Here is a 27,675-nt window from a genome sequence, read left to right as displayed (position 1 = left end):
TTCACTGAATGTCATAAAGCTCAATTCTGTATTCCAAAAGTCCAATTCAATTCCAATTCTAAATTCACACACGGTCAAGTCCAAGAAATGAATTTATTCACCGGTTCTCAATTCAACCAATTGTGACCCCAACCCTGCACAATCAAAAGCCAACAGTAAGACAGTTCTACTAGAACCTGACAACTACAAAAAGTAAAGAGAGGAACCTGTAGAAAGTCATACCCCAAATCACTAAGTCCTCAGCTGAACTTGAAGATGGTAAAGCATCTTGCCAAGATTTATTATTGTGAGTTATTGTGACCCTATCCAATTTTCATTTGTTCTTTGAGAAATGGTCAGAACTGTCTGGCCGCAGTGTCTTTACAAGTAGATAGATTATACAAAAGAACAACTGAAAACATCACAATACTGACAATACAAACACTGGACATCAGTCGGACAACCACTTAACCAATACTAAACGTTCCATCAATGCTCCAAACAACCACTTGATGGCAGTGCACCATAGGCGCTTCACTACATTATGCTTTTGACTTTGGCCACTTTACAACGCATGAAATTAATCCTGCGGTGCGTTTCTAAAAAGTTTTAACTACTCCAACTCATATGGCCCAACCCTTTCCAAATGATCACAGACTATTAATTTAGAACAATGATGCCCTGTACATTCATCTACTGCAATTTGGGAAAAATAAGGTGTGTCTCCTCAAGTATACAAAATGAACAAACAAGCTGATGACTCACTTGGTATCCACATTTGCCCGGCGAGGAATTTTCGATAATGCATGTGACTAATTCTAAATCGGGCAAGTCGTCCATGAAAAGAGTGATGTTGCGATTGGTAAATCTGCATACCGATAATGGCTTTGTCAGCGACTATGACCCGTTTTAGTGTGTCACACTAGTCTTTAGTCACCAGGGAAAATAAAGAGGAAATAGCAAAAATGTCGCGTCTTCTCAGAAACAAACAAACAAACAAAAAAAAAAAAACAGCATGTGACTAATTCTAAATCGAGCAAGTCGTCCAGGAAAAGGGTGATGTTGCGAGCGGTAAATCTGCATACCGATAATGGTTTTGTCAGCGACTATGACCCGTTTTAGTGTGTCACACTAGTCTTTAGTCACCAGGGAAAACAAAGAGGAAATAGCAAAAAATATCGCATCGTCTTAAAAAAAAGAGAAAGAACTCATAACAGCTAACATCAGCGGAGGCTGACTATACTAATGACTTGATACATGATGTGTTAGACCAGAGCAGAGCGAGGCAAACAAAACACCTGGTAATAAAATAAGTGTTGAAAAACAAATAATGACCCTCCTCTGTAGTACTACAGACATGCAAGAAAGCATTAATTTTGTTAATCAAAATAAAGTTCGTTTGTTGTTGAATAATTGGACATAATAGCCAGCGAATACATTCTGTGTCCTCCAACCCGTCTTCCTATAATTAAAGAAAGACACAGTCAAGATAGCTAAAGGGAATTTTACATTTGGCATAAAGCTGTTCCTAGCGCAAGACATGTACCTACATAGTGTACGTGTGGTCACACTAGACCAGTCCGTGGCTTTAGCGCAATGGTTTTTGAATGCACAATGATTCCTTTGAAAAGGCTCGTAACAAATGGTTACAATGCAGAGGCCATTTTTTTAAACACTGGCAGAACCATATCCTCATACCACGACGTGCTGAAATGAATAATGTTTAACTCTTGTCTTCACTTGATGGAGGACTGACTGAAGTTCCTTTGTCACAAATGCACCCACGAGACAACTACGTCTGCTTCCTCCCTAAAATACACTGATTTTAAAAGTTTGTCAGTCCTTTTTTTCTTTTTTGCTTTGAACACAGTGTGCTTTAAAATAAAAGGCAGGTTAATACATTAGGTATTATGTTGTATTATTTAAAAATGTTTTTTCTCTGAAAAAATAAAGGGAAGGAATACTAAAAAAAACAAAACAAAACAAACAAAAAAAAACCAAAAACAAAACAAAACAAAAAAAAAACACATTGCATTGGGGTGCAGGATTCTATATCTGGATTCACAGCAATATTCCTATCTTCCTACCACACATACATACACACACACACACACACACACACACACATACATCAAACATCTCCATTCAACTCCCACTTTTTCCATTGTGTACATAACAACGTCCCACAGAAGATTTCACAGAAATTATAAATTTAAGTAACAAAAACACAAAGTGCAAACACAGCTGCCATCATTGTAAGGTGGCGATTTGTCCAGACCCAAAAAATACACTTTAAATTTGGCAGCTCATTCTTACAAAATTATAACTTGTTTTGTTCGTAGTGTTAAAAAAAAACAGAAGAGAAACAACAACTATAATTGAAAATAAAGACAGCCACAATAAAAATTTGCGTACTGAAAACACTCTTGAGACAGTACAGTTTCCACAGGAAACCTGTTACTGCTACGTTAAATTGGCTTCTTTCCTTTATCCTCTCTCTCTCTCTCTCTCTCTCTCTCTTTCTCTCTCTCTCTCTTTCTCTCAATAAGACAAGCTCTGGACAGAGACTGGGAGTGGCCTAGGTTTGTGAAGTCACATGGGCTTAGTGTAGCCAAAGACACCCACAGGGAAGTGCTTGACATGAGTAGGCCACTGAGCAGCAAGCTGAAAAAACTTGACATCATTCCATTCAACTCCATCTATGGAAACTATGGAAAAAGTCAGGAGAGAAGCATTCAGATACCATGACCAGTACTTTGAAATGGACACTCAACTACTATAGCCATTTTCTAAGAAAAATGTTGGGTAACATCAAATCATCTGAACTAGTTTGAGTGCTGAGAATGAATCTAGGAGAAGATTGAAGGAGATACCTCTGAGCATGGTGTGGTGATGTTTGGCTGTGCAAATCAGTCTGCTAATCCCATCAATCACCTGACTCTTGGAGTCCAGATCTTTCTCCTTGGGCTTCTTACTGAGAAAGATTACTGGAGCAAAGCCAGCAAAATAGAAGCTGTTATAAATTCACATTTGGGCAAATTCATCAAATCCTTGGAGAGAGGGCTTTAGCCTGCATGGTTCTAAGAAAGGTAGACAGGCCAACTTCATCAGGTGTTCTAACTGATAATAATTGCATTTTATACTAATTATTTACAAATAAATAATGGATTTTTATGTTATATGTAAACGCACAATTAACATACTTCAGTATTATATGTTATCAAATTAAAACAACTGTGAATTGCTTAGGCTGTGCCCCCTATGTACAAAAAGACTGCTTAGTTATCAGTAGTATGCTAACTGCTTTATTTTAGATTTACTGTTGAAATCTGTGTGGTTGTGAAAACCTCAGGTTCTTAAGTGTGTCAGATTGGGACCCCTACCCTTCTTATTCTTCTCCTTGGTGACCACAGTCATAGCCATGCATGGAGGAGGAGTGAGTTCACCTCCACAGGGCAGGCGGCTGACCTGTAAAGAGCGGAAATTACTCTTCAGAGTGTTCTTCAGACCTGCTTCTCTTTTCTCTCCATCTTTTTTCTTCTCCGCCCCCTGCCACGTCCAGTAATCCACCTGCAGTCCCATCACTTCCCCACCTGTGCACGGAGAACTATAACACACACGCATACTTCGATGAATACATGATTAAATAAACACATAAAGAGATACTCACACGCATGCAGACACCTGACAGACTTTATTTCACAAATTAGATTCAAAAACTTGCCAATCATTATTGATTTGTAATTGCACAGTCATATTGTCATAACTGTGAGGTGGCTTTTGTGTCTAGACACAGTCATGACTCATTCTGTATTGTCCACGCTTATCAGTCCATAGTGTGTCTTATTTGTTGAGCTGTGTTGTGTTCACTGGGAAAAGGTTTTAGTGCATGGGTATGCTAAGATCTCTGTGCCTTGGATGTGGCAAGGTCATACCCAGCTCCAGACAGGCCGGCAGAGACGGAGGGAGAGGGTGGTGGAGTGCCACACAGCTCCTTCCCGTAGGGTGAGGCTGACTGGGGAGCAGGAGACGAGGTCACACCTGCGCTCCCGCCCATGGCATCGTCAGAGTCCACTGACAAAGAGAGAGCACAGAGAGGATGAGGACGAGGAGGGTGACGAAGATCATAAAGTAAAGAAAATAACATTTATTCACATTTGCTTGTGTTGCACTCTAAGATTCTCTTCTTTCAGAGTCCAAACCACCAGTTAACTTATTGTAGGAACTACAGGAGCAATGATCAGAAATGACTAGATATATGAAAGTCATGACTGTACAGTACTAAACAATTGTAAGCATCCACCGTAAACTACTAAAATAGTCAGTCGTTACAATTAACCACTAAATATCGTGAACCGTTAAATTTGGCCCTTAAGTGTTTTATGTGATTATTTGACCATGGCAGGAAGCACTTTAGCAGTAGTAATGAGTGATGATGGGAAACTTTCTTAAGTGGTGCTGGATTATGGTACACAAATCTAACCACTGTAAATTCATTCGCTACCACTGACGCCAAGTGTGTATTGATCTCAAGAGCCGCAAGACATTACAACAGATTTTCAAGACTGTGGCAGAAAGATGGTGAATCACAGAGACCATTCTAAGATGAGGAAACAATTTAACTGAGCGCCAGCCTACTAAAAATACAACACTATATACTGGTTGCTGCCGATCCTATTCTCCATTTCTTTTTTTTCTTTCAAAGAGGAAGAAAGATCTTTTGACCAGAGACACAGGTCAGCCTCTGAAACACAGTTCACACTGAGTCATGTGAATGAAGGAAATATATGAATCCATTTGGGACATAAAACATGTCACATTACTCTCTGGCCTGAACAGCTTGCTCTGAGCTTTCCTGTACATGGCTGTGAGTCAGAGACAGAGGCAGGCGAAAGAATGTGAACTCATGTGACCAATTACAGAGCATCATGTCCAAATGACACAAACAAATCCTGCAGGTCTACTGCACGTCTACGCATGAATGCTGGTGTGTTTCATCAGATTCTGTCAGTACAACGCAATCTTCTGTTCGGAACACAAACATGACCCATAAAACCTCTCTGATTCTGGCTAGTGTATCCCCAGGGCTTGCTGTAAGGCTGTGAGGAGATGATGTCATAATGTTGGTTCTGTTTTTTTGTTTTTTGACCAATGAAAAAACTGAAGTTCTTATCTATAAGGATGCACACAGACTTACGATACACTCAAGGGAAAACTCACCAGATGTAGAAAGGCTATGTTCCACGATGCCCACTTTCACAACCTGTATTGGTTAAAAAGACACTTCACATCTGACTGATCAATTTAGTGTGTATATATATATATATATATATATACATTTATTTATTAATAACACACAGTTCTGAGCAACACTCATTTACTTTCTTGAGTTATTTACCATATTATAAAAGCTAGCAAATAATCTAAAATAATACACAAATGAACAAGACAGAAGGAGTAGTCTTACCCCAATGAATGGCACAAATTTTTGGCAAGAGTCCTCATCGGGGCTAGAGAGGAAACGGTTTGGGTAAAGTTAGTGTATGCAGAGACGTTTAAGAGAAACAGATATCGACAGATTAGGGGCACAAACGGACACTCAATGGTCCTGGAAAAAACTTGAGATGTCCCATCAGAGGCAATGGAACATGTTAGGCTGATGAAATGAGGTCGTTTCAGGGTCACGTGACAATGAGATGGACAAGGAGACCATTCCTGAGTAAGAGACTGAGTCACAGCCATTGTAAGACAAATGAAGATTGCTTTTGCTGTTCACGGGGACACAGAAGTCTTTTGAATCAGTACAGATATAGCACTGGGCACCAAAGTGATGATGTGAAGGTTATAATGTCCTTAGAATTGTGACCTCTGGCACAAAAATTGAAACTGAGAGAAACAACAGCAAAAATTCACAGGGCAACGGCAGATCAGTTTGTGCCTGTTTTTCTGTGTGTGAGAGTGACATCACTGCATTCCTATTTCTTTATAGGGCACTGAGTGAGTGTGTGTGTTACTTGCAGACAAATCTTCTCCATTGGACTGAGTACAACATGCTTTGGTTGTTTTCTCTCTCTCTCTCTCTCTCTCTGTCTCTTTTTTTCTGTAGTGTACACCCTCAGACACTGCTGTCCTCTGTTTGCATAATGAGAAGAATAATTTCTCTGCATCTCTGTGTTTAATATACACTGTCAAGATCACATATCATATAAATTACACTAATATTACACACTGCCACTATTCATCTGGATGTTAGTCACCCGGAAATTTCAGAATAATCTCTAATTTCCTAAATTCCCCTTGTGAATGAAGAGAGACACGTTAAATGTACCCACTACATCAAAACCAAAAAATCTGGCTGATGAATCAGTGACATTTTAGTTGGCCAAGTAATTATTACACATGACAGGTTTGTTTATGTAAAACTATACCTGTCAGAGCGTGTTATATTGTGACACTTACTGTGGCATATAAATGGTTTTTTGAATTTTGTGACTAACTGAACTGGCATCTCTCAAATCAATGTACCTATTACTCTCATATTATAATGGAAACTTTGGCATGTGTCATGGTTGGTGTGTGTAATGATGTGAACTATAATTTGTGTCATAATCCATCAGGCATGTGACAGTTCACATAAAGGGACATGTGTCTTTGTGTCAGTGACTCTGGTCATTCTCCTAACTCATATATCACTGACATTAATAAATCATCAACATACCATATCAGATGATACATTTAAATTTAGAGTTAAGTGTGTTTTGCACTGTCAAAATAGCAGTTATTCCACTGGACAGAAAAAAGTTAGCAGAGGAAAGTAACACTGGTCTACTTAAGTATGAGCAGTGTGTGTCAAACACACAGCGATTTTTCTTTTTTCCTCTTGCTCACAAAAAGTCATACACAATGTAAATTCTGGGGGAACATGGATCTAAAGCAAACATTTTTTAATCTGCAGTTGTTATCTGTTTTGACGCACTTGAAAATGTATGTGTTTCCAGACAGGGAGATATTGACAGATCAAACAATTTTAAATAATCAAACAATCTTTTTCTCTGAGACTTAAATCAAATAAAGTGCTTTAAATGACACTCAAAATATAAGAATATTGTTTATATTGCCTTCCATTTCATTGTTTGTTTTTTCATTTAAGGGAAATTAAAAAAATTGAAAAGGCAGAGATTTTGTATTAAGCTAACAGCAAATCCAAGGGGAAGGACTACACAGGATTACACGGAATATGCTCAGTGGCAAGATGTCACACACAGCAAGGGCCAAGCAAGGAAAGACAAGAAAAAGAAACAAGCACAAAAAAGCAACAACAACTATAACAAACAAAAAAAATCAGGATTTTATACCTGATATAAAAATCAAAATACAAACTCCTCTTCCTTGGATGCAAACAAAAGGGAAAATGTGGGGGAAAAAAATGAGTGCAGAAGTGTTAGTCGTGAGCTAGCCATTATGCTCTCAGTAATCTGGACTCAAACACAATTTAACACAACTCTACATAAGCCACGACACATTTTTTTTTTTTTTTTACCAAAGAAAACAACAGCTTAGTGATAAACCAAGGAACTGTTTAGATCTAAGCAATCAAAAGGGACTGAAACCACTATGACTACTTGGAGAGAAATAAATCAGCAGCGAGCCACAGTAACGAAACAGATTAACAAGCAGAAAAGATTCCACTGTATGAGGAACTAATCTTAATCGTTTGCATCCACATGAGTAAATAACAAGCAATATTACTTAAGCAAAGAACTCTGCCAGTCCAGGATTTGGGATTTGGAGTTCCTGTATGTAATTATTGGAGAGAGACTGTTTTTTTTTTTTTTTTTTTGCTAAAGGATCAGTCCAAGAAGTGGTTTGAGATAAAAACCACCGGACTGTATAAGACTCCAAAGGCAGCGCTGGTCAAGTCATGGTAGCGGTGAGTAGTAATAAGAGCAGAGACAGAGGTATTAGTGGAAAAGAGAGAGAGAGAGAGAGAGAGAGGGAGAGAGTTGACCGATCTGAGAGGACAGCTACATGGAGAACATCAGGAGAAAGTTAGGCATCAGTTCCATTCCAGCATGCAGTCCACTCATATACTAACACAAGTCAGAAAACTACTATGTTCTTTCTCTGTCCTCTACGTTAAGTCCACACACACACACACAGGTATACCAACACAAGCAAGGCATGGTGATCCCACCTCTTCTGTTTGTAGGTAAGCATGGCCTCTGATATGGGGAACTGGTGAGACACGTTGGCACCGGCGAGATACTGAATGATCCGTCCAGCTACGTCTACTGGGTCTGAAGAAATACACGCACATGAGGGGTGAGATGAAGATCATACTACGATCCAACCATGAAATATTTAAATCCCAGCATTTCTTTACAGCCCCAATTCCCTCTCTCAAAGGGTAAAAGGAAATTGGGGGTTGGACTTGGTTTCATTTGTGACTTACTTTGATAGAATTATCAATGAAACATGACTGCTGAATGAGGATCTGTTAGAGTAATCTGCTTTTATGAGAATATAAACTTTTCACTTCTCTAATGCTTTTAAGTACATTAGCAACTTAGCAATGAGCCTTTTCATCCGTTTTTATCATAGAAATTAATTAAACATGTTTCCATAAAAATCACATTTAGATGGTTTAACGTGGCTGTACATGTTCACTGATATCCTGCACACATGACTTTTCCAATGTGAGTTTTTATACTAATCTATATAGGACTATTTTACAACTCCCTCTACTCTACAGACAGTTTTATAGAGTGGGGTTGCCAGCAATGACATGGATTTGACATATGGAGAGATTTATAAAATTAGAGAGGAGGCAGCACAGGGCACCTGCTGTGGGTGAGTGGTTCCACTGCTGGACACTTGCAGGAGGGTGACAAACGCACAGGAAAATTACTGACTCTTTAACAGACTGTTGACAGCCGCTGAGTCTCACTGGGTTTTACTTACAGACACTATTCAATCTGATTTTACGCATATACAAAGGCACACAAATGAATATGCACATACACCCACACACAAACATTTCTTTCTGTATCTGTCAGTTCACAGTAACTAAAAAGCTTGCCCTCGTAGCTTGTTTGTCAGTGGTTTGCAGGATGATTCACAATGTGTCATCAGTCCACTGTCTCTGCATGTCTTACCTGAGGAAGGAGGCTCTGACCGGCAGAACAACTCCCTCCACGCTGTGTCCATGAAGAGACTGTTAAACTTGCTGTCAAAAGAGGCCACATACTTTGCCAATGGATGGGAGCCTTAGGCAAAAATGAAAAAAACAATGAAAGAATCCCTTTTTCCATCAGGTCCACTCATCATTCATATTACTAGATGTGGAAAAAAAGAAATATGTCGTTCTATACATGCAAATGTTGTCAGTTATTTTAGTACATAACACACAGACAGGGTTCTCTTTTTTTCACAGCTTGTCCTTACCAATGGGGATGACCAGGAAGCGGATGTAACTGAGCCAGTCTGGCGTTTTATTGGCCAACTGTTCGACAAAGAAGCGTAGAACAGTACTGAGGTAGCTTTGGTCACCTGCCACGGCAACCTTGATGGTGGGTGGAGTCTGGGCATTACAATTACAGCTGGAGGAATAAGAATTTGCATGTGAGTCTACACCACATCAAAACAGTTTTTAACAGAAACCAGAAAAAAAACACAGGCAATGGAGGAATGGAAGAATTTCATACTTAAATAATCTCCTAACAGACGCATGGTTTATCCAAAGCTGTGTGCCATTCAGAGAGATTGCGAGAAAAAATCTTTTCCTTTTATGGAAATTGAGATGAGACTTTCCATTTTTGTTTGACATTGGGTTAAGTGTAGTGATAAACTGCACTTAGAGAGTTATAGTGGCATACAGAGCAGTTCTGAACTTGAAGAAGACAGTCAAGATGAGGACAGTGTTGTCACAGAGAAAAAAGTGGAATCATACATGAAAGCAAATTGAACGTCTACTGGTCTCAGTCTAATGGTTTTGAAGTAACTGTACATTCTGGAACTGGAATGCTTAGAATGCCCTCATTTATTATGCTTCTAGGATATGAAACCATAAAACCTCTACATTTCAAACACAAAAACATTCCAAAGAAATGGAATGCTTTGGCGGTGAGGCTCTGTGGAGTGAAAAAGAGATCCCTAAGAGTGGATTAATCCTCAGTGCTTATTTTATGTCCATGTCTCTGTGCATGAGTGTGTGTGTATGTGTGTGTGTGTGTGTGTGTGTGTGTGTGTGTGAGAGAGAGAGAGAGAGGGAGTGAGACACTCACAATCTCTGAATCCGTGTGACGATGGTGTTGAACGCAGCCTGTACGTCAGCAGCCGAGCATGTTGACACTATTGGCTGACCCTGCTTATGGAGAACCTCCGCCACATACTGTGAGAGAACAAAAATTATAAACAGACATAATACCAAGACACAGCGTGCACGAACACACACAGACACAGACACACATACACACACAAATTGACACAGACTAACACATGCAGACACACACACACACACACACACACACACACACACCTACCTGGCCCTGCCAGTCCACGGTGTTAATGAGGATAATGCTCTCAGGTAGCCGCTCATCTGAAATGAGGATCTGATTCAGCTGGTCATACACGGATTTCCTGGGCACCTAAGTGTTACGACACATTAAATAAACATCACTGTTTTTGAGTAACAACCTTACACTCAAATAAGTCTGACCTTATGGAAATCTGACCTTAGAAATGCAGTGACAGGCAGATAGAAACACCATAGAAAATATGGACAAATGGTGTGGGCCTGGGTTTTTTTGGGGGGTTTTTTGAGTACCTGGGCTATGAGGCGTGAGTCCGGGGAGCATTCACTGTCCATGCTGATGGTGCGATCGCTCTGAGTTTTGGAGTTCTGCCTGTCCTTCATGGACGTGCTTCGAGCGCGTCGGTGAAGCCTGTTTTCCATTTTACTGGAGACGTAAAATAACCACGGCGAAAAAAACGATTTCAGATTTAGGTCATGTCATTCCAGCTTTTGTCTCAGTTTATTGAACCTCACCATGCACAACATTTTTTCATTTTAATGACACTTAAATAAATATCTTAAAAGAGCTTCTCATCACATTGAGAACATGCCGACTGAACAAAACAAAACATTTAATCAGATAAAGAGCTTCATAATGTTTCCATCTAGAGATTAAGGCACACAAAATAAGCTAATTAACGGATATCCCTTCCAATTTTCCATACTTCATATTCTTATTTTAAAGGGCACATCTGAATAACTCTCCTTTTTTCTGAACCTTAAATGCTTAACGTTATCACCCATTTAGGAAAACTGATTTGAATTTGAAGCTGCTTTAAGTTTTAATCAAAGCCGTTTAGTATAAAACAACCCAATAAACACACAAAGCCCGTTCTGGGATTGCATCTGAGAAGCGGAGTGATGGGAAATTCTGTGTGATGTTTTTTGGCTTATACTTTAGAGAGCTCTTATAAAGTTTCATTTACTTCAAATGATTTTCCCAACTGGATGCTCAGCCATGCATTATGCAGCAATAATCTCTACTCAAACTAAGAACCACTGATTAGGTACGAACACGATCAAGGAGTTTGGAAAACTGGGCTGTATATAACTCTTCAAAACGAATTACTGTAAACAAAGAAACCAAAATGTGTACCTGGGGGACATGTGATTCTGGGACTCTGTCTTGCAGAGCTTCCCTATGGAGCTGGCCAGCCTATCAGTGCTGGCCTCCCAGCCACAAGTCATATCCGGGCCTGTCCCAGACTCCTCTGCTTCAGCCTCCTGCAAGAGGCCAGCAAGGGCAGAATAAGGGGAAAAAATGTTCAAAAACCCCACATAAAGTGGCCTGAAGCACACGGGGTTGGATGTAATAGGCTTTCTACCAGTCCACACAGTGGTACTGTCTGAAGTACTTTGGAGGAAGGTAGTTAGGAAAAGGAGGCAGGTTGTTACTCAGTCATAAAGTGACTCCTACTAGTGATTAAATGCTAACAATGGCACAGGGTTAATATCAGCTGGAGGCGGAGAGAAGCCACGGATGCTTCAGCAGAAGGTCGAGGGGTCACAGCATGCTGCCACCTCATTTTCTCTCTGCCTGTGAATAATGTAAGTGTCTCATGGTGAGACCCAGCAAGAGAGCGAGAGAGAGAGAGAGAGAGAGAGAGAGAGAACAATCCCCCAAACCACCCAAACCATCCCCTCATAATACATTTCCCTGTGTTACATGCCTGCCTTTCTCTCTCTCTCTCTGTCTCTCTCTCTGACCGTAGAATAGAATAGGAACAGGACACTTGGAGACTTATGAAGAGAAGCTATTGAAAGGGAAATAGGTAGCCAGGGAGCTTCATGAGGATAACGAGAGATGGTGTGAGATAAAAGACAGCAATAAGGAGGGAACAGGTTGTGCAGCGGGTATTACAGTAAAGAAGAGCTTGATGAGGCACATAACAATAAAGGGGAGGGCATAAAGGAGCACAAAAGAAAAGCAAAAAAGATAGTTACTATGGCAAATGAATAGCTAATATATAGAATAAAACAGAGATAGAAAGGGAGAGAGAGCGTGAGCACGAAATAGTTCAAGAAGGAGAAAATAAGAGTCAAAATCTTACCCCAGCTATGGAGTCCATACTAGTGTCTTCATGGTACCTGACTCCAACTGCTTTACATCTGTCTATGGTCAGAAGATCACTGCCCTGTAACATATGGGACACAGTTTGTCGCAGTTACACTTTCCACCTGATGGAGGTGCTGTTGAATCATACACACCACCAACTAACACTAAAACATCCCTGCTGTCACTAATGGCCTCCTCTAATCAGAGCCTAGTGCATGACTCGTGGCATTTATCACTGCTTTAATTAATAACTAGCATCAGCCTCCCCTGACATTTGCTTTAATTGTTAATGTAAAATGTAGAAGCATTTAAAGCCAAGTATGGCTTGTGTAGGCTGAGATTTGTATGAAACACAGACAGTGACACAGGACTGTGTGCATGTGTGCGCGTGTGTATGTGTATGTGTGTATGTGTGTGTGTCTGTGTTTGTGTGTGTGTGTGTGTGATCACGGTGACGACAGTGCAAGCAGCTCTATGAAGGAAACGACAGAGATATAAATATCTCAAAGCAGGGGGTGTAGAGACAGCCTGGCTTTGATGCTAGCACACTTTTTGACAACATTTTCTTACAGGCAGAGAGACAAACCACAGGAGAAAAACACTCAGGTAATCATACTGAAACGATTTCTAACTATCAAGAGGGTTAAAGAAAATAGAGGGTAAAAAAAAAAAAAAAAACATCAGGATAAACACTCATTTGTTGTTTGTTCTTCTTCTTCTTAAAGGAAAGAATAACAACTTTTATTTCCCTTAACTTCATTGAAGAACATCAAACAGCAGGTTTTCATTATTTCAGAAATCTGTAACTGATTTGATTTTCTTTTCCACACATGTCCACAACCTCTGATCGTGTAAGCAAGGCTTGTGCTATGGTTTGATCCTAAAATGGATTGTGCTAAGGCTTCTGGGCAGTCCTTTGGGCATTTATAACTGGTATGCATGCTGTCTCTCAAATGTCCATGAATTACATGCACTGAATTCTGGAACTGCCAGACCTGAGCTCTCTGATCTGGTGACCACAGTAACAGGGCATCTGATGTCAAACCCTAAAAATACCCCCTGTATACACACACACACACACACAGACACACACACACAGACACACACACACACACACACACACACACACACACACATCCATACACAGATACACACATACACTCACACCCATGGATACATACTCTAGGACAGGGATGTAACAGGGGTACAAATTCTCAGGAGGGATATGAGATCAGGGATATAAGTAAACACACACACACACACAAAACAGGTGCACACTCAGACAGAAACACACACGAACACAAACATGCAATCACACACACATAAACACCAAATGCTCAGAGAGTCTGTACACCATCTCACACTCTCCTGTTCACTGGCACATGGGACTCCCAGGGACTGTATGAGAAGCATGTGTGGAGCTTAGAGCAGTGCTACATCCATTCAGATAAACATGAGGCAAGCAAAGGACCTACTTCAGCTATCAACCATCTCATGCATTTCACAAACGTCCGCATGCTGTTTTAGATTACAGTTCAGACTGTTAAAAAGATGTGTGTGCTCAGCACTAAAATATACTGGATCTACAGATCCTTAGAACTGTGAGGACAGCTCTGTCTGCCTGTTCTCAGGCATATGAGGACAGGAGATGTGGCAGTTGGGCTGAATTATAGAACTGGCCGGTCATGTTTTTGAAAGGGAGAAGACATTTGAAAGGCTCTGTGTTGAGTTGTTATATAATGTTAAGAACACACCAAGCTTATCATATCAAACAGGGCTTTCAGTATATTCTTTCGTTAATAAAATATGTTTTATATTCTGAAGTGAAAAGATGGTACTCACCATGTATGAGTGCTCTCTGGGTTGACTCTTCTGACTGTGCATGCTACCAATCTCAGTCTGAGAACTGGAGTGAGACATGCCTTCGAAAAAAGGCCTGAAACACACACACACACACACACACACACACACACACAGTAAGACAGAGAAACATGAGTACCACATGAACAGAGACACCATAGAAATGAATGAGCAAGAAACATGGAAGCAGTCTGTGACTAGGCTACAGCTCAGTGTGAACACAGGTAGTACATCAGGATATCTGAGTTTGTACTTGAGTTAGCTATGAAGACGGTGGCAGTACAGGCTTAAAACCTCAGTTAACATGTTAGCGTACTTGAGTTTGGGTTTGGGAGTGCTCAGAACACTCTCATTATCCTCCATCTCAGGACCACTATCGCTGGGGTTATACACCTCAAGACTATCATACAGCAGGTCCAAATCCTCCTCTACCTCCTGTGTCTGGTCCACCGGGTCTGAGTCCAGAACCTGCACAGAACGTATCAGATCAGAACAGCTTCCAATGAAAAATCAGAACCGAGGCAAAAAAAAAAAGATAAAAGAGATAAAAGATTTTTTTGTATGTTAGTTTCTCTCTCTTTCATACTTCCATTTTGAAATGAAATATAAAAACAAATGGAAGTAAATCTACAACCTCTTGCTTATGAAATCAGTGCTCCCCATGAGGTATGGATACTCTATCTATGGATACTGATCACACACCTTAATGTTGTAACAGGTTCTACTTTTAGACACTGGTATGTACAACTCAGTCCTTCTACCATTACCAAGCCATGATGCAACATAGACAAAACCTTTTGAATAAATATGATGTATTTAAAAGGTGTAATACATTGAGTTCAGGTTATAAAATGAGCAAATTAATGCTATAAATATACACCTGTCCAAACTCAACCCCAACCACACTGAGGGTAAATAACCTAAAAGAAACAAGCATGAGGCTATTTCCAGCCTTTAATCTGCATCCTGTCTTAGAGTAGTAAATCAGAGACCAACCAATCAGAGGATTAAGGCTGAAACTTGGCAGAGGGCACAAAAGCTCCTGCCCTCTCCAGGGGTGGCTAGTATTTATGGCTGTCGAAGACAGTCTGTCTCTACCGAAAGGATTAGAAATGTGTTAAGTGAGGGCTTAAAGAACTGTGAGGCAAAAAAAGTTTGAAAGAACCAAACGAAAGCCGACAACACGTACCTACACTCATTGTGCCGTGATTAACAAACAAGCAAACAAATAAAAATCAAACCCTGTCCAGAGACAGAAGGCGCTACAAAAAACAGCTGAACTCTTTGAGTTCTCTGTCATTAGCATGCATTAGAAAGGACTCAACCTCTTAGTTTATGAACTTTTTAAGTTTCTCTCTCTTTCTGCTCCAGCGCTGACCTGACTAACCTCTTGTCCCCTTCCTGCCGCTGAAAGCACTAATACAATTACCGCAGGGAGAGAGGGGCCACAGGCAGAGCTGCTGGAGAAACACAAAACTGAGAGAGCGTCTAGCTAATGAATGTATACTAATGAGATTAGTCTGCACACAGAGAGAAGCAGATAATGGATTTATAGCTGATCACTCTCACTAATGGTGTGTATCAATTGTTAGCCATGTAGACCGTAATGTAACTTTCAGCCCACAAGGTTGTTTGGACATAAATGGAGATAATGATTTTTTACTAAACCTTCCATTTCACTCAAACTTTCTATGCACACACACACACACACAAAGACACACACACGTACGTGTGCACACACTTACAGACTCAAACACTCAAAGACACACACATACACAAACACACACACACAGACACACACACACACACACACACACATACACATACACATACACAAGATTATCTACTAATGCATTGTTTTGGGAGTCAGTCACTAGGGTGTTTCTTTTGAGGTCCTGAGGGCAAGTTAATACAAGTTATATTTCATAGTTTGTCGACTGGAAGATGCATAAAAGAATAAAAAAATTAGCAGAGCTCAGTTGAGCTACTGAGGAGGAGAAAGGTTCGTTGATGTGATATATAGTGTCCTCAAATTAAAATTTTAAAAGAGAAAGGAGAGAATGCTGAATAAAATTTGTCCAATGAAAACACGACTTACCTCATCGGTCACCTTGAACCTCTTCAGCAAGGCCACAAACTTCTGCTTGAAGTTAGGTTGCTGTTGATTGAACAGGAACTGAAAGTTAATTGAATGAGACGTGGGGAGCTAATTTACCATGACACATTAACTGAAAACCACAGGAGCTTCAAAGGCTATGCTTGTTACACGGTAATGAGTGCTTCGCCTGGGTCTTTATTGGAGTGTTGTCGCAGTAATTGCACGCTAGATTACTCATTCTCTGTTAGTCTATGTAAAGGACATTTTAATCCCTACGGTTAATGTCGGATATTGTGTTTCATTCGGCTAGCGCATGGAATACACAACGCGCAACATTTCATCGGCTGGGCATTCAAGCCCACACACCTTAAATAAGTGACCATGTCTGGTGTGAATTGATTCTAAACTCCTCTGCCAGTGTCCCACATTAAAAAGACATCTGTTCTCTGTGGTGGGTATCTATTTTTAACCTGTAGAGAGCATGGAACATGGTCTGCCTTCATTAAGAGACAGTCAGGTTGACCAGAATATTTTTGCATCTGTCTTATGCTGGATGCTCGATTTCTGAGAGGTTCCTCTCTCCCTCTGTTCGACAAACAATCATAATTCTCATATTATAATGCATACAAAAATGGAATATTCAAATCTTCTTAAAATACAGTTTGCCTGCTGGGTCAGTGACCTTTGAAATGATACAAATTAGTGTTGGCCTATCAACTGATTTTTAAAGAACAGAACTTATGAACGTCTCATGAGTTGAGGTGTTTTATCCAATAGTAACCCAAAAGGAATGGGGATGTTTCTCCAAACCTAAAGTTTCTGTTCACAGCATAATTCAAAACATTGGTTTTGTGATATATTTATGATTGACTGGTATATGTTCTGGTCTGGCAGGGACTTGAACCACAACTTATGTCATTATCTCTTTCAAACTCCAGTCCCTGTGTTTACCAAAGCATTTGGGCAGCCACACTGAAATCAAGGATTGTGGCTTAAATGATAACTGTCCCAGCAGTTTTATTGTAGTGGTCTTTTCTGTGATTTTGGCCATGAGTGATCAGGTCTGTGTCTCTGTGCTGTTATGCTTGAGGGGGAACTGCTCACCCTGGTCATGGAGGTGGCTCTGATAATTTTCCTCCGAGCTTTCTTTGGTTTTCGGACCTCATCGTCTTCGTCATACAGGTCCTGAAACACAATGTGAGCAACGTGAGGTGTGTGTGTATGTGGAGGAGAAACGAGTGTGGTTGTGTGTGTGTGTGTGTGTGTGTATGTTTGCGTGTTTCCCACCTGTCCAGGCACAGCATCATCGCTGGCCTCTTGTTCTGAGGAGTAGCTATCATCATCTTCCTCAGAGTAGTTGTCCATGTCAGGAGAGCGATCTGTGGGACACACACCTTTGGAGTGAACTCTCAAAACAAGACAGTAACCACGCAACTATACTGTAACGCGACTCTTTCTTACGCCTTTTTACAAACATCATTTCTTGCAGACGTACAGAATTAGAAAGATGACATTTAGCACATCCATTCTTAGACCATTTTTAATTGAGGTAAGGGGCTCAAAATTGGTTGAGACAAGCAGAAACTGTAACCCTAACCACTCAGCTTCTCTTGGCTTAGCAAATGACAGTAAGATTATACTTCAACCAAGGCCCAACAAATACCAGCAGTACTAAATCCTAAGAGAGGCAGAACCATTCAGTTATATAAGAACAGTCAATCTTACTGTACAGACTGCACTCCACAACAAAGTGCTGCTCTACCCCACCCCTAGAGACCCAAAAGACTGTACATTTCTGTGTTCAGGGACTTGCCCTTCACTAACTCACTTTATTCAAAACACCACAAGCTTTATGATCTGTTTAAACAATGAATTAAGAATGTTCACAGATGTTCAGCAGGTCCTTAAAACTGGAGCTGAAAAAACGTGTGTTCTTAATATTCTTGAACGTCATGACGTGATCCTAACAATGTCCCACTAGCAGAGAATTTAGACTGTCAAGCTCTGGAACCATTGGGCATTCGAAATAACTCTTCCGTTTTACGCTGGAAAACACTAGAAACAGGAGACCTTATGCTCCTTTATGACAGATGAGCGTGTAGCTCTGACAGACAGCTGTGTAATTCTCTGAGCATGAGCTCATGTGCTGTCTTTCAGATGGAGCAGTGAGGTAGTGGGTTGGGTTAATGTGTTCAGCTAGCAGAGCATGCTGGGAGGGTGGGGAGAGGGTATGGGTGAGTGTTGTCATAACACAGATGGAAGGCTAAGGAATGCCATTCCACACAAGCCTCCACAGAAACTGAGCAAACACTGCTTACACACAGATTCCTATTCTTACAAGTACTTTAGGGTTGTGACATCTCCACTGAGAACAATACAACTTAACATGTTATCTGAGTTATTGGCTTTGCACAAAGTGCTCAAGATCTGATTCTGAAAACTGTAACTATGTAAAGATAAAAGCACCGAAAGTAATGAAAGAAGAAAGCATTGAGAAGTGGAGTAATTTTTGACACCAACATGCACTCACAGTAATTTTTATACAGCTGTCCAAACTCTGGTAGATTACAAGATTGTGGCTATCTGAGACATGAAACAGGTTTGCCTGAACAAAGAAATTGCAGCCAACCAAATCTCGGACAGACAGGAGTGCTAAAAATAGGAAGGGACTTTTTTTTTAAATAACTTAAACATCAGGATATGCAGCTTTAGAAAAAAAAGGTAATTTTTCTAGACAGGAGGGCAGAGGTATACACTCTTGTGGGGCTGACTATTGTACTATGCTCCAAACAGGCTGAGAGCATTTGACTGACCAGAAGCTTTGACCTTGGCGCCGGCCTGACCACTGCCATACTCGTGGTCAATGGGCTGACTGGACAGAGAGAACACGCTGATCTCCGCAACACGTGCCGGCGCCTCCTTCATGTTGCTATGGAGACCGAGGATCTGACCTCCGTCTGTTGGGTGTTGCATCACCTGAACACAAAAAGATCATCTATAAACGAAGGCAATGGGTTATAATCCTTTCAAAGAATGGATGACAAAGATTTCAAAGTAAGAGAAAAATTGAATGTGATGTGAATCTGATATATAGCCATGTAACATTTTTACTGTCATGTTTATGTATGGGTAGAAGCAAACACAGTAAGCTTACTGTACTATTGCATATGCTAAAATGAAAACATTTTAATACAGACATTATTATTTTAATCATTTTATAATTACGTTTTCAATTTGGGGTAAGAAAAAAAAAAATAATGCGTGAAATCTGCATATATGGCCAGCCTTTCTAAAAACTGGATCACATTATGTCAAAATAACTTGATGCTTCACCCTGACTGACCCTAATATCCAGTGTCTTTCTGCGTGGCTTGTGCTCTCGATAGTACTAGAGACTCCAGTGTCTATTAATCAAATCAGGAGTCTTCACTGGGACTGAGTTCTTCTCACCCCAAAGATTTGTTACTGTGTCTCCAGAGAATACACTCCAGGGAGTTCTCAGAGCATACACATAGATATCCTAATCTAAGAGGAACAAAGGCAGTATCCTGCTGTGGTTGCTTTATCTGAGGATACTTGAAAAACCTGCATAAGCATATATCATTAAAAACAAAGACCAGTTGTAAGGTTGTATTTCTCCCTTTACTAAGCACCAAGCCATTTCCACTTTGTTTAAAAGTGCTTAAGAGTCACTGTTCAAGTTACCATTTAAATTAATGTTTTAAAAATGTCTGCCTTCAACAAGATAAGAGAAAATTTGTCTGGGCCTTTGTATATTTATTTCTCACTGGACATATAAATATTATTATGGCATGTCTCTTCAATTCAGAGTCACCTGAAACTTCAGTTTAATTGCTAAGGAGAAAGTATCTTAAGAATTTAACCCAGACAGCGACAAGGGAATAGCTTGAAGCATCATTGTTTCCTTGATGTTAATATGATAACAGCAGGGATTAGAAAAAATGTTGGATGACTTAACATTTGTGATATAGAACAAGAATAACCCAGCTAAAGGACCAAACTTGTCTGCTTTAAGCAGAACAACTTGAAACTCAAGTTGAAGCCATCTACCACTGAGGCAGTACAGAGTGTTTGAGGACACATTATTAGAGAAAGAGCTAAACTGACGTTCCCTGGGGAAACATCCTGCCAGCCTAAGTGGAAAATACAGTGGAGAGTGCTCAGTACAGATTATGACAAGGTAATTACTCTGTGGGCCCCAGTAACCCAATCATAAGACGCCATATAGAAAATCGAGGCAAAATTGAAGAAACAAAACAAAGATAAGGAACATTAAAGGCATTAAATGTACTTCATAGCATCTGTGCAGATGGAACACACACACACACACAAACACACACACGCGCACACACACACACACACACACACACACACACACACACACACACACAGACAGACACACAGACACATACGCACGCACACACAATTTTGTACGTTAAGGCCACTTGTATTTACCCAGCACGAATGAAACACAGCATGGCTTTATAAACTGTTTTGCTGGGGAGCAGAACACAAGATCTCATCCAGATGGTCCATAATTTCAAACTGTGCTTTGTGTTTGAGATATCTACATAAATCATTTAGTGAAATAAAAAAAATGGCCAGCAGAGAAGCCTATAAATTTGATAAAAAACCAAGCAATGGAAATACAATGCTTGATTGCCACACATTCACTCAGAAAGACTTAGGGGACTCCGAAGAACTATATGAGACACAAAAGTTTTGTAAACAAATATGATCAGCATCATTGATAATACATGTTTTTTGTCCCTTTCCATGCACTACATAAAAAACAAAACACCCAAGGATCTATTTCAGTTTATTCAAGTGTTAAGTTGTAATAGAATAACTCAAGGCGTTCTGTGAGCCATCTGTTGATATAGCCTGGAATTTTCCCTTCAGTAGAGTTTTCTCACCTCTGCCATATTAATGACACCCACTGCCAGAGTCTTGTAACCTAGGATTGTGCGGTTTTTGTAGCGTTTTCGTCTCTGCAGCATTATCTGAAGCCGGTTGGCATCTCTCTTGAGAAAGTGTGGATACTATAAACAATAAAAAAAAAAACAATATCATTCAACAAGTGGTTTTTGTAACATTATTACATCTCCAAGTGTACACAGCCAACTAGCCCCTACTTTCAACCGTGTACAATGCTACAAGGGAAATGTTTGACACTGATTCCAATCGATTCCAATCCAAAAGACATATTCAAGCAATTTTTATTTAAACAACAGCTGTCTTTTCTGAAGCCAAATGTCAATAGACAAGGTGTAAGAGACAACAGTATGAAGGAGTGATACAAGTAGACAGATGTACTGAGAGATATGAATGGGTGTCAAGCGAAACTGATCAGCTGAAAGTGTGAGTCAACGTGTCCTCGGGTCTCAGCTGTGTACCTGTAGTGAAAAGGTCAGTTCCAGGTCAGTCTCCATCAAGCCGCTGGGTGGAAGGATGTATTCATTTGATCTCAAAACTCTTTTGGAGCCCTACAAAAACATCACAGAAACAATCAATCAATTCAAAATCAATAAAAAAAACGGTCACCTTTTATAAGCTGGCTGGCATTTTCTATCTCACACTGTGACCACACATTTATATATATGTCTTTAGCTACAGGATCGAACTTCAGTCATAGGATATTTGAATCTTAAATCCTCTTGCAAACGCTTATATTGTTTCATAATGGAATTCAAAATTAATTCTCTCTTCCTAGTATATTGTAAGTTGTTCTTTTGAACTTTCTGATTCTAAGACCAATAAAAAAGATAAAACAAAAAAGATAAAACTGCCCTTCCCTTGAGGCAGAAATCCTGAATAGTGTTGGCATACTGACTTTTAACTTTTAACAATAAATGCCCTGGTGTTGCATAGCTGAAATTAGAACTCATTTTCATTATCACTAGACTGATATTAATTGGACCTGAGGACCTTCTTTTTAATTGAACATGAGAAGTGAAAAATATTTGACACAGTGTGAAATTCAAAAGTAAGAATTTAGCGACTCAGAATTATGAAATCTTTACTCAAAAATTACCCCAAAAAAACAAATAACACCAAAAAACAAAATCATCAAAAAATTAATTTAATATATAAAGTAAATACTCTGTGTTTGCCTTTTGAGCAACTCTTATCCCAATGACAAGCAATGTATTTTAAAGCTGAGGTTACTAAGAAAGGTAAATGCAGGATGTTGACTTGATATTTTAAGTTAATGTACTGTCAGATTCTTTTAGTGTGTCCATTTCTAGAATTCCATTGTTAAATAAAAATATCTCTGGTCAAAACACGCTGCACTGATGGCACGCTTAATAGTCCATTTACAGAACCCTTAAACTGTTAGTCTTGGTTTTGACCTCCTCTGACTTCTAAATGCTGAGTGGAGACTAGACAGCTGAAGTCCCCAAGTGTCCTTTCTGGAATCTTCTGCATGTTTCGAAAGGCTAAAAACTTTGCTGCTCCATGTCACATAGGTTTATTTGCTTGTGATTAAGCTATTTTCATCTGTGACTACTTCTGTATGTGTGGGCAGGGTTAAGTGTTTACTTGTTTTAACGAGGTGGCAGGGCCTGACCCTCATTTACTGGAAAGAGACAGAGCTACAGAGTGGCTACACAGGATAAGCTCCACAAAACCAAGAGATAAAACTATGACTGGTCCACTAAGGAAACCAGGTTGCCGTTGTGACTAAACTAAAAGGTTGCAACATCAAATTAACACATAGTATTAAACAGAACATCTGACAGCACTGGACTTAAAACATTTTACAGGAATTGGCTACCTAGAAAGGTAAACCAGAGACAAGTAAATGTTTGACTGCTATCATTTTTAAATGTGGAATAAACTGCGCAGTGCAATATTTTTGAGGTTCACCATCAGTGGCTTTATGATTTTAAAAATCAAATACACATTCAATTCCGTAAAAATATTCGCCTGCAATATGCAAATATGACACAAAGGACACTATAGATTTTATGATAAACGAACATAAATGAAAACCGATTTAAAGCCTATTTTTTGTGTCAGATACGGTAATACTGATAAGAAGATGGTTGATATTCCACAGGCAGCCTGACAAACACAGACATACAAATCTGATGACATAACTCTGGGACATGTGCTGTTATTTTATAGAGTCTCTGTGGTCGTAAAGACTGAGCAGCATGTATGTCACAGTAACTGTCACTATCGAGCGAGACTGGTTTTGTTTAACGCAACAAAAAAACTGTCAGACATACCAAATACCACAGTGCATTATTCCATGTCATATCAAGAAATCTCGACAAACGAGTGATGTTTCCATTCACATTCATAATCATAACCATTTACACAGTCAGCACAAATACTGGCCAAAAACCATAAGCCTTGACTATGAAAGACATGTATTGTTGGCTCAGTTGTATTGCATGCCTAGACACATCTAAGGCAGTAGAGTTTGGTATCAACTGTGGAATGACATACGACACCAGAAATACAACACTCACTGACTGATGGACTGATTTTAACGCCACAATTCCTTCAGCTCATGAGTATTGTTTGACAAACTGAACACTGGGGCTGTGTGGGGAGGAGGAATCACTTCAGAGGCAGAGTCAGAGCCACAGATATAAAGGCCATCAGATCATAATATCCATGTAACGGCATTAAATTACATTTATATTGCCGACTGAGACACTGGCAACAGAGGAAAACTTGGAACAAACAAACAAAAAACGTACTGCATCTACCACATATCTTTCACTTTACTAAGTTATAAAAGTTGAGTAATACTAACATGCTACTTTAAAACTAATACATAGAACAAATTTAAAAGGTGAATTGCTTACTGAACAGGACAAAAGCTCACAACCTGTAATTTAAAGTTTCTAGGAAATTTCACAGTGTGAAAGACTCTTTAAAAGTCAAATGCCGCCGAGTTTTTTTTTTTTACTGTTTGGTAGCTAGCAGGTGTTGAATACCAGCGCTAACAACAGGCTCTCCATAGCTGTGCTCAACTTAAATCAACAGTGTGTGGTATGAGATATTAATAGACATTCTTAGAAAAGAGCATAGCTACTTAATGTCAAATTACTTAATGATACAGAGAGGAGAGTAATTTACTGGAATGGAGAACTCTGTTGAACTGACCTTAACAACAGGCTAAGTCACAGCCTTGCTGAGGTCACTCGGGACAACTCATGGCTAGCATGACTGACTGGATGAAAGGGGTCCATATACTGTCCTAACAGAGTGCTAGACACCCTCCAGCTCTTTATCACACCAGTCTTCTTCCTCTTCTGATACATCATTCACTTTCTTTTCTGAAATCTAGGCCACACACTACCACACAGGCCCTAGACATAATGGCAGCAAATCATTCTGTTCTAACTCTCTGTCTTCACTTTTTTTTTTTTTTGATAACTATGTGAGATGTTACTAAGCTAAGAAATTTGTCATTAAAATGATATTTACATGACTATAAAAATAGTGAGATTTTAGGCTTAAATCTCCTGCACAATCGGTGAGATTTAGAATGAATCAAACCCATCTCTAATACAACTTTAACATGAATATTTTCAGCTTTCCTTCTCTTAAATGTCAGAGAAGAACTCAGTCTACAAGTAACATGCCAGCAGCCTTGTACCAACCCACTCTGAGCTGCAAAAACACTCCATCACACAGTCTCAGACACCAACACTGAGGGTGACTGAGCTGCACGTAAATAAATTATTTCCATTAGAAGCAAAGACAAAAAAGAATGCTTTACCAAGAATCACAGTGTCAAATCTAGACAGATCTGAGAAACTGTTCTGAAAGAGCATCTTATTTAAATTCTCTTATATTAAAATCTTCTTTCAGAAGCAGTGTAACACTGACCAGACCACAGGTATAATTCTCATGTCATGACGGACCACTGTCATTGAGAGCAATGAATAAAGGCTGCAGTGTGCTACACTTGAGGCTAATGCACAAAAATTTCAGATGCTGTCCAGAATCGTACAGCAATTCACCCATACACAAACACTCTTAAAAACTGGAACTAACCTCTGTTTCCAGAGATATACACTGATTTAGCAGATTCCTTGAATTGCAAGCTACGTAATACTGATTTGCTGTAAAGGTTTTTTTTTTTTTATTTTAACAAGAGTGAAGAATGAAACGTCTGCACAAAATAACCTGCTGATTAGGAATGCTTGACTGGGTCGAATGCATTACTATTATAATGCTCCAGCATATGAGATTTCATTAACTACAAATGTTGTCTAATGAATGTCACACTAATGCATGCTCACTGTGTTGCCATGTAATTACACAAACGGAAGATTTATCTCAAGACTTCCTCTGCTCTAAAATCAATGTAAATAAAATAGTTCTACTTTGATTTCCACATCTAAATAAACAATGACAACAGCTACAACAACAACAACAACAACAACCACAGCTACAAGAGGAAGAAGAAGAAGAAGAAGAAGAAGAAGAAGAGGAGGAAGAAGAAGAATGATAATAATTCGAATTGTAAAAATAATATTAACGATAGGAAAAGATGGCAGTTTAAAAATCCATTAATTTTTCAATGTTGTGATGAACAGAGAGTCCCATAACTGTTCTGAGCAGCTAGACTACGACTACATACTTCTTCACTCAGACATTTTGAAACAAGGACACGTTTGACAACCAGCTCCCACACACTACATGAATTCTTACTTTCTGCTACAGCTATACAGAGTGAAGCAGGTCACTCTGCTGTTAAAACCATGCAGCCAGAGAACATTTGGATCAAAGCGCTTTTCTTGTCTGGTCACCGTTTCACCCTCTATGTTTTTGAGGGCACGTTGATTTCAAAAACAAGTACAACTTTTACAGCTCAGACGCACAACGTTCTGGGTCAAGAGCTTCATGTTAGCACTCCTAAAGGGATTTGTCAGGAATGCAGAGTCTCTGGCATAGAAAAGGATGGCTTTCCTGGCCAGTCGACACACTCATGAGTTTGGATAACGTCCAAAGCATCAAGACGATAATAGCTTGAGCAGAGCTTGGATCTGAAAAAGGGGATGATTTCAGGACGGTTCCCATGAGCCTTAACAGGCCATAATACAATGAGGTGAGCTGTGCATGCACAACAAATGATATGACAACAAGTCAAAATCAGTGGCCAGAGTCCAGGAGCCAGACCAAACAGTCTGAAGTTATAGAGAATGAAAGGTGCCAACGTGCAAAGAGGGATTTGGTTTCAGCTCTTGGAAGCAGAGGCTGCTCCTTATACAGTAATAACAAAGTGAGATTACACTCTGGGCTGAGAAAGTATTACACAACAGTCAAAAAAATCAAGTGAGCTGAAATTTGATAATGTTTGGACGACTTATATCCAAGAGTAAGGAATGGAAACAATAGAGCAGTTGATTAAAATGAAGAATACAAAGGCTATTGAAAGCAGGTGCTACTACAAAAGTGTGATTCCAGAATTAATTAAGCAAGTAACATTCCTCCATGCTTAGGGCCATGTATGAAAATCCTACACAAGGCAAGTCATCTATTACGTTAAAGAGATCTCAGTTACTTCAAAATGGATTGTCGGGGAAACAGCCTCAGTGACAAAAACTCTTCAAGTTGCACAAGTTTCACAACAAACAATGGGAAAGAAATGATCACCTATGGTCAAATGTGATTGAAGTGCATATCTGTGCACAGGATGTCTGTGCACAAGTTACAAATGACTGGGATGTCTGTGCACAGGTTGAAAATGACCGGGATGTCTGTGCACAGGTTAAAAATGCAATTGGAAACAAACAAGCAACAGCAACTGTGAATCAGCTGAGGCAAATAATTTATGCCAATTTATGTCCATCTCAGTCATGAGCTTTTAACCCAATTGAATCCTTATGGAAGATTCTGGAATGGTACCAATATGTTTGTGTTTTATTGTGGAGAGCAGTGCCTTCCACCACTGGCAACAAAACACCAAATGATACAATTACATTTTTTTTTTTTGGAGGAATGGTGTCTCATTCTCTAATAGAGTTCCAGGTACTTGTAGAATCTATGCCAAGGTACATTGAAGCTGTTCTGGCAGGTTAGGGTGGCCCAGTGCCCTAATTCCTTTATTTTGGCAGC

At 39.6% G+C, this 27,675-nt stretch overlaps 1 protein-coding gene across 2 annotated transcripts in view; it reads right to left on the bottom strand.

The window, feature by feature from the left end:
• Positions 1–2,571: 2,571 nt before the first annotated feature.
• The window catches only part of LOC115809319 (phosphofurin acidic cluster sorting protein 2-like), a 52,445-nt gene continuing 27,341 nt past the window's right edge, over positions 2,572–27,675 (bottom strand). Inside the window, exons 3-25 of one of the 2 annotated variants that reach the window (XM_030770920.1) lie at positions 21,984–22,073; positions 21,504–21,629; positions 19,380–19,542; positions 17,854–17,945; positions 17,671–17,751; positions 16,567–16,626; positions 14,785–14,936; positions 14,451–14,544; positions 12,604–12,687; positions 11,649–11,776; positions 10,805–10,937; positions 10,521–10,625; positions 10,263–10,369; positions 9,424–9,578; positions 9,135–9,245; positions 8,174–8,276; positions 7,335–7,367; positions 5,447–5,489; positions 5,200–5,242; positions 3,915–4,053; positions 3,363–3,586; positions 2,853–2,966; positions 2,572–2,687 (exon numbers count right to left, since the gene is read on the bottom strand). In XM_030770920.1, the coding sequence (XP_030626780.1) occupies positions 2,572–2,687; positions 2,853–2,966; positions 3,363–3,586; positions 3,915–4,053; positions 5,200–5,242; positions 5,447–5,489; positions 7,335–7,367; positions 8,174–8,276; positions 9,135–9,245; positions 9,424–9,578; positions 10,263–10,369; positions 10,521–10,625; positions 10,805–10,937; positions 11,649–11,776; positions 12,604–12,687; positions 14,451–14,544; positions 14,785–14,936; positions 16,567–16,626; positions 17,671–17,751; positions 17,854–17,945; positions 19,380–19,542; positions 21,504–21,629; positions 21,984–22,073 (2,496 nt within the window). The remainder of the gene's footprint in view (positions 2,688–2,852; positions 2,967–3,362; positions 3,587–3,914; positions 4,054–5,199; positions 5,243–5,446; positions 5,490–7,334; positions 7,368–8,173; positions 8,277–9,134; positions 9,246–9,423; positions 9,579–10,262; positions 10,370–10,520; positions 10,626–10,804; positions 10,938–11,648; positions 11,777–12,603; positions 12,688–14,450; positions 14,545–14,784; positions 14,937–16,566; positions 16,627–17,670; positions 17,752–17,853; positions 17,946–19,379; positions 19,543–21,503; positions 21,630–21,983; positions 22,074–27,675) is intronic. The other variant, XM_030770921.1, reaches the window with a different exon arrangement.

Source organism: Chanos chanos, chromosome 4 (genome assembly GCF_902362185.1).
Source record: "Chanos chanos chromosome 4, fChaCha1.1, whole genome shotgun sequence".
Lineage (NCBI taxonomy): Eukaryota > Metazoa > Chordata > Actinopteri > Gonorynchiformes > Chanidae > Chanos > Chanos chanos.
This window is presented reverse-complemented; position numbering and strand designations above follow the sequence as displayed.